The 8,106-nt window shown below is 45.9% G+C and overlaps 1 protein-coding gene across 1 annotated transcript; it reads right to left on the minus strand.

Annotated features, from left to right (window-relative positions):
• Positions 1 to 3,723: 3,723 nt before the first annotated feature.
• On the minus strand, positions 3,724 to 6,954 carry Ccn2 (cellular communication network factor 2). Its single transcript, XM_028877407.2, is given in 6 exon segments — positions 3,724 to 5,099; positions 5,482 to 5,693; positions 5,830 to 6,081; positions 6,351 to 6,506; positions 6,509 to 6,569; positions 6,660 to 6,954. Coding segments are annotated over 6 exon segments (1,044 nt in total). The 5' UTR covers positions 6,726 to 6,954; the 3' UTR covers positions 3,724 to 4,802.
• Positions 6,955 to 8,106: the final 1,152 nt, after the last annotated feature.

Genomic DNA, 8,106 nt, shown 5'->3' on the forward strand with positions numbered 1-8,106 from the left:
CAAGTCCAGCTTGGGAGAGAAGTTGTAGTTCACCACTTTTGTGAAAAGACTATGCATTAGGAGTAATTTTTTTTTTTTTTTTTAAAGGATGTGTTCTATCCATTGTGATTGACAAGTCCTTATGGTAACATCTCAAACATGTGTTTTTGGAGCTGGCTCATTAACACGTTTCTTAAAAACAGTTCATGGGATTGGTATGCTTTTGAGTTCTCAGATGTTTTTAATGGTTTGACTGTGTGCTTTATACATTGCTTTCATTTATTTTTTTGATACAAGTCTTTCACTGTGTTCAAAGATGTCTCAACTTGTTTATGGAATCCAGGACCTTTTCCTATAGCTGGATAACTCAGATCTTACTTAACAATAAGATCTTACTTACTACTTACTTATCTGCCCCATCGTTCCTTTTTCAGAAACACAGACACCACCCTCTATGGTTCTGGAATCTTTGTTTTTTCACTATTGTGGATGACTGAACCAAAGCAACTGAGTTTGAGACAAGTTTAATATTATTTCTTTGACAGATGAATCATCTTTCTGGGTCCCCAGTTCAGTGTGATGGTTAGTGTTGGGTGCCAACAGACCAGGAGCCTATGGAGATAAGGACTTGAAGATTGTGTCTTATATTGATATGTTTACATGTCTAGTTGACAAAGGATAGACTTGTGGTGGCTAATCTTTTCAACTTGACAGAATCTAGAATCATCAAGGCAAGTGCCATAGTTAGTTTCAGCTGTCAACTTGGCATACCACGGAAGGGGAAACCTCAACTGAGAAATGTCCTTCACTGGATTGGCCTGTGAGCATATTGGTAGGGGAATTTCTTGATGCTTAATTGATATAGGAGGGCTTTGACACTGTGGATGGTACCATCCCTGCACATTGGGTCTGTATAGGAACCGTAGATGAGCAAGTCCAGAGATGCAAGCCAAGTAAATAATGTTCCCCCATGGTCTTTGCTTAAGTTCCTGCCTCCAGGTGTCTGCCTTGAACTCTTGATTTGGTTTCCCTTGATGATGGACCAGAAACCATATGCTAGAAGAAACCCTTTCCTTCCAATGTCATTTTTGATTAGTGTTTTTTTTATCATAGCAGCACAAAGAAAAGCAGAAGAAAAAGCCTCTCTCTGAGAGAAGTTTTCTAGATTAGATGAGTTGAGATGCGAAGACTCACCTTAATTGTGGGGCCTTACCCTGGCATGGGATGTGGTCCAGTCCTGGAGTGAATTAAAAACAAGAATGCTAGCTGAACACTCCACGATTCATCTCTCTGCTTATTGACTGAGGATGCAATTTGACCAGCTACCTCAAGCTCCTGCCTCCTCAACTTCCCCTCCATGATGGACTGCGTGTTGTTTCAACTTCGGCCCAGTGGCTGTGCCTTAACCTGTTGCTATTTCAGCCAGCAATTAAATTGCACTGCCGCAGTAGTTCCTGGCCTGTTTCTCTAGCAACAGCATGGCCGCTCAGGCCGCAGCCTAGAGAGAATTCTGCTCCCGCTGGTACCAATCCTGTCTCTGCTGCTAAAGGTAGTTTTAACTAAATCTCTATCATTTTAACTAAATCTCTATCATTCTAATTATGAATAAGACTCGAGGTTCAAAGGTAGGAGTGAAAACCTGCAAGCTCAGAGAGACTGAGTAACAACTAGCTAACCCTCTCTCCTGGCTCGTGGAACACCCAAATCAGAAAAACTTGCACTACTCCAAACCCCACCCTACTACTTCCGGTGTCTCTCCATCTCTCCCGGAGGCCTTCTGAGGCTCTATGATTACTTTCTGTCAACTGGTCGCTAAACCGCATCCTCCTGACCCAAGGTTAATTTTATTTAATTAATGCAAATGCAAACTCTGGGTTCACAGTGTGATTGACTCCCCCAACAACCGTGTCCTTCAACTGTGAGCCAAAGTAAGCGCTTCCTTCCTTAAGTGGCACCTGCCAGGCATTTTGTTACAGCAGCCAAACAAGCACTTAAGACACTCAGTCTCCCACGTAGCTGGGAATCACAGGCCTGTGCCACCTGCCCCAGCTTCCTATTTTTAATCTCAGTCTTCCTTCTGTTGTCCTGGCCGGCTCAATTTTGATTCCATTTTTAAGTGTGGGTGTTTTGTCTTGGAAAGCAGCCCTGAAGGTAAGTTGTATTAGAGGGACCCAACCCCGCTACCCATGTCAGAACTGTTCTCAAACCGGCTGTAGTTCTAGCCAGCCCTTGCGGGTTCCTCATGAGCGCACTCTTGTTCTCAAAACATCACATGTCCCCTCCATCTTTCTCTTTTTTCCCACGCCTGCTGACACAGCTCAGGCCTTCGGGTGGTTGGTGATTTGTCTTCATTCCTATCTTGGGGTCAAGGGGTGTCTTGTCTCTTAATTTTATTACATGCTCCTCATGGGAGTTTGGTTATGCAATTGACTTACTGTTTCTGCGTGCAGATTTGGAAAAGTCTCAGATCCTCTCATCCACTACAGCTTCTATTTGTTTTTTTTGTTTTTTTTTTTTTCCTCCAGAATCCTCCGACTCCTTTCAGGAGTCAGGCTGTTTACCATGGCTCTTTGTCTTTGCAACTGGGCATCAGTGGATGGGGAGGAAATGGGAGCCAGCAACGTACAGTTTATGTACACTCGGTTGTGTTTATTTAGGGTAATGGCTGCAAGCGTTGCCATATACCTATGAGGGTGCACCTTAAAAGTCCAGTGCTGTGACCAGAAATGCTTTTCTCATGGGAAGTTTTTCATTTGGGTTTGTGGTACGGGCACTGTTTGTAGGATGTCTTTGCTTCCAGGTGTATTTTTGTCTCTCAGAGTGACTACAAGATTGCTAATTACCCCAGGACAGGTTAGTCTGTCTGCAACTTTTTTTTTTTTTCCTTACTGGAATCCACAGCTATTTTCATCTAGGAAAAGAAAATGGGTTTTTAGTTGCCTGTAGAGTGTACTCTTCGTTTCACTGTTCAGTAGAAGTCGGGTATGTCCAATATCATTTCTACATCAGGGTTCTTGAAGAATTCAATTTTGTCACCTATAAGCAACTTTGATAATTAGGATAGATTGAGTATAAGGTCTGATACAGCCAAACATGTGGGGCAATAGTGTGGAATTCTTTTAAAATGAAAATCATTTCTATTAATGTTAATGGATGGAAAATTGTCTTATCCTGTCTTTTACATTTGTCATGCCAATAGGAAAACAGAATTGTGCATAATAAAACTTATTACTTGATTTCATTTTAGTGTATATGCTTTTCTATACTTTACATTTAACAGTGAGATCTTTCTTCAAGTTTGGAAACAGCTCTGGTCAGTCGGACATACAAGCTAATATATAAATATTTCACCCATGCAAGGCACACATTAATTTGTGATGTGGAAGATTAGAAATTAGCTCCAAAATCCACAGGTACCAGCATAAAAGAGACTGAGTGGAATATAACAGGGGTAAGAGGAGGCTGGAGTCATCTACAGAGGACTGAATTTGAAGTGCTCCTTAAGCACTGTGTAGACATCTACAAACCCATGTGTATGCAACATGATGTGCATATCTGTAATTATATGACACTTGGCTCAGTGCAAAGGATGCTTATGCAAAATTCTATTGATTCATAATATTACTATATCCCAAAGGTATTTGTAAACTCCCGGGTGAATTACCTTAAGATAAATATGAACTTCCCATTTACATTCAGGAAAACTCCAGACATGTTTACAAGAATGAATAGTCAAGCCCTTTATATAAAAAATATATACTTTATTTTCAACTAGAAAGGTGCAAACATGTAACTTTTGGTCACACTCTCAACAAATAAACTGCCCCCAAAACAGTCATAGTCAAAGATGAAGCCAACACTTCCACATGGAAATCTGACCAGCTACCCTGAGCCAGCCACTTCTTAATAAAGGCCATTTGTTCACTGGCAGTGAGGTTACCACATTCACTACCAGAAATCTGACTTGCAAGACTTGGCTCCACCATCAGAATACCTTCTGCTCTGACAGACAATCACTCAGGCTACGATTTCCACTTCAGTATCTCCTTTGTTTTGAATCACAGACAAGCGTTTTATGTCTTACCTATGGTGCTCAGAATCTGAGGCTATCAGTTTAAAATATCAAAAGCATTTAAAACAAAAACAATGGGCACAAACAACTTTAAATTAACTTAGATAACTGTACAAATATATATATATATATATATCCACAATATTTACAATATCAATAAAAAAAAATCTGGCTTGTTACAGGCAAATTCGCTTGCCACAAGCTGTCCAGTCTAATAGACAGGATTCCGACTCCTGACCACTGTCATTCGAATCAGAATGTCAGAGCTGAACCTGCTGTTCTCAGTTAGAGAACAGCTGGATTCAGCCTCATCTAGGAGGATACACAGCCCAGCTGTTGCTAGAGCAGGTCCGTCGGCAAGCATGCTATAATATTCCTCCCCCATTTATACTCCAAACAGCAGGCACATTGCTGCTTTTACGATGACCTCGGATGGTACCATCCTTTCTCCTGGTATCTCCTTTGCTCTCGGGAGACACACCTCAGTATACATTCTGGTGCTGTGCGCTAACGATAGTTGAACTGTCAAGTCTAAACTGTCTTCAAACCAGTGTCTGGGATCGGCAGACTGTTTGCATGTCAATGGAATAACGTTCTCACTTAGGTGGGAAGTTTTCTCCCCCAGCAGTTAGAAACACAGATTTAAATTAACGTGCTACCATCACGGTTTGTTTTTTTTTTTTACAGGAAAATGAGATGTAACTCAGTTCAAGTGATAGCCTAACAAGTTCGTGTCCCTTACTCCCTGGCTTTAGGCCATGTCTCCATACATCTTCCTGTAGAACAGGGACTCAAAGATGTCATTGTCCCCAGGACAGTTGTAATGGCAGGCACAGGTCTTGATGAACATCATGTTCTTTTTCATGATCTCGCCGTCGGGACATTTGAACTCCACCGGTAGGGTGGTGGTTCTGTGCGGCGTGCAGCATCGGCCATCGGTGCACACCCCACAGAATTTAGCCCGGTAGGTCTTCACGCTGCTGCAGCCAGACAGCTCAAACTTGACGGGCTTGGAGATTTTCGGGGTGCGGATGCACTTTTTGCCCTTCTAAGGAAGACAAGAAGAGAAACAGCAGTTACTACAAGGGGAGTGGACTTCCTCAACCCACTGTTGTCAGTCTAGCCCTCTGTCATCTGACTTGTGTTTATATTCTGAGTGGAGAGGCTGGGAGTTCCATTTGCCAGTTTTCCAAAAATAGCCATCCCCTCTTTTGGAGTGTCTTGAATTAACTAACACTGCGTGGAGAATTTTGTAGTGGAAAACTGGTGGCTGCTATTACACAATCTCTCATTCCAGCTAGACAGCTCCACGGTTAGATATTTTTGGAGCTAACAGGCCTATAATAACAAGGGAGTCGAGACGCCTAACTTTGCTTCTTTCTCTTCACTATCATTCTGTGAAAATGAGTGGCTAGGGGCAGGATGCGTACCTTAATGTTCTCTTCCAGGTCAGCCTCACAAGGCCTGACCATGCAGAGGCGACTCTGCTTCTCCAGTCTGCAGAAGGCGTTGTCGTTGGTAACCCTGGTGGAGATGCCCATCCCACAGGTCTTGGAACAGGCGCTCCACTCCGTGGTCTGGACCAGGCAATTGGCTCTCATCATAGTTGGGTCTGGGCCAAATGTGTCTTCCAGTCGGTAGGCTGTTGGGAGCAGAACACACGAGCACAAGGTAAAACACCCAGATAGGACAGTTTTCCCCTTGGCTTGGTGTACTTGGGCCTTGGCCCTGAGTCGGGGGAGAAGGAATCTCTGTAACTTAGAGGAAGAGAAACTCACCAGCCAGGGCAGGGCCAACCACGGTGCGATCCTTGGGCTCATCACACACCCACTCTTCACAGCATTTCCCGGGCAGCTTAACCCTTCTGGGGAAGGGGCAGTCAGGGCTGGGCAGGCGGACGTCCATGCTGCACAAGGGCACGCAGCCCACAGCCCCGTCCAGGCAAGTGCATTGGTATTTGCAGCTGCTTTGGAAGGACTCGCCGCTGCGGTACACTGACCCACCAAAGACACAGGGTGCACCATCTTTAGCTGCAGGAGAGCGAGAGAGAATGATGTAAATGTCAGATAGAGGGTCCCAGAGATCAGAACAGCTGTAACACTATGCATGTCAAGGTAGTGAGCTAGGGTCAGGATTGCAGGGTGGGGGAGCGGCTGGAAGCAGCTGCAGACAAGGACTTAAGTTGAGCAATTCCCTTTTCTAGAGGGCATCATGCTGGGCTCGAGAGAGTGGTGGTCTAACACCACGAGGGGGCTCCCTCTGGCCAGGGGGCTGGAGAGTTGGGGGCTGCGAGTCTTACCGGTGCACACTCCGATCTTGCGGTTGGCCGGGGAGCCGAAGTCGCAGAAGAGGCCCTTGTGTGGGTCGCAGGGGTCACGCTCCGTGCACAGTTCTCCCAGCTGTTTGGCGCAGACGCGGCAGCAACCGCATCCGTCCAGCACCAGGCTCACACCGGCGGGCAGCGAGGCGCCGGCTCGGTGCATTGGCACTGCGCGCCGCAGTCCTGGCCGGCGGCGGTCTGCGGAGAGGAATAGGAGGGCGGTCAGTCTGTGGCGATCGCAGGTCGCTCTGCCCTCCCTCCGTCCCTTCCGTCATTCCAGAAGCTTACCCGGCTACAGAGGGCTAGGAGGAGCACCAGAGCGAGGCTGATGGGACCCGCGACGGAGGCGATCATGGTCGGGGCGCGGCGGGAGGACGCACAGCGGGGCGAAGAGGCGATGGACGAGGGGCGCGGCCGGAGCCTGGACACGGACTCTGGGCGGAGGTTGGTGTCTGGACGCTCCAGGCGGTGGCGTCTGGGGCTGTCGGCTGGGGCGGCTGCCGTCTGGAGGAGGTCGGTCTCCTGGGGTCGGAGCTGGAGTAGCTCTGTCTGCCTCTTCTTGGAGGGAAGAGTTGTGTGAGGCTGGGCGGGCGGCGCTGGCTTTTATACTCTCCCGGCGGCCGGCTCGCCAAAGAACTGAATGGAGTCCTACACAAACAGGGACATTCCTCGCATTCCTCCCCACCTTCCTGCCTCATCAACTCACACCGGATTGATCCTGACCCCTTGACACTCCGCATTCCTCCGTCTGAAAAAGCTGGCACACTTCAGCTTGCCAAAAAAAAAAAAAAAAAAAAAAAAAAAAAAAAAAAAAAAAAAAGAGCGCTGTGTTTCCAGCACAACACCAAATAGATTTTTCCCCCTCCGTATCCTCTTCGCAACCCTCCTGATAATATCATTTAGAAATACATAGACAATGATTATTTCTCACATCTTTTCTTTTTTTTTTTTTAAAAAAAAAAAACCGCTTTGCCTGTTCTAGCCACTGACATGAAAAACTTCTCAGAACTCAGGTAACTGAAGAGGCAAACAGCATGGGCCCCTAAAAAAAAAACTAAAAATATTTCCTTTTCATTATTTTTGCATTTTTTTTTTCCCTTTAAAGGGCCTCTAGTCTCTTGGAGTTCTTACTGAGAGCAGAAGGGTGCTTATAGCCATTTGAAAACCCCCTCCCCAACCCGGATTCCAAGATACCTATGTGCAAAACTCTAAATTCTATATCTGAAATACAGGCATTTGGTCACTCAAGATAACGGTTTTGGTGGCTGACAATGGGGAGGGGAGAGAGAGAGAGAGAGAGAGAGAGAGAGAGAGAGAGAGAGAGAGAGAGAGAGAGAGAGAGAGAGAGAGAGAGAGAGAGAGAGAGAGAGCCTAGGGCTTTGAGTAAGGATGCAGGTTCCTGGGGGAAATTTTTCAGCCCTCTTTATAGCTGTAGGGACTTGATTTTGGAAGTTCTGGGAGGGAAGGGAAACGACTGGGCATCGAGTTTGTAGAAAACTAGGTCTATGATTTCAGAGCAAGTGGCTAAGTGTTGGGTAGGTAGGTATCAGAATGGGACACAGGCTGGGAGGAGACTGGAGGTTCAGTTGGGGCATTTTAAACACTGCTGTACTGAGGTCTAGATTTGGATTTTACTTATGCTAAACCCCATAACCTAACGATGTTGATGGGACTTGGTTTGTTTGTTTGGAGTAAAACATTGGTAGGCACAACAGCAGAACTACAGCAGATTGAG

Source organism: Peromyscus leucopus, chromosome 8a, assembly GCF_004664715.2.
Source record: "Peromyscus leucopus breed LL Stock chromosome 8a, UCI_PerLeu_2.1, whole genome shotgun sequence".
In the NCBI taxonomy this organism is placed as follows: domain Eukaryota; kingdom Metazoa; phylum Chordata; class Mammalia; order Rodentia; family Cricetidae; genus Peromyscus; species Peromyscus leucopus.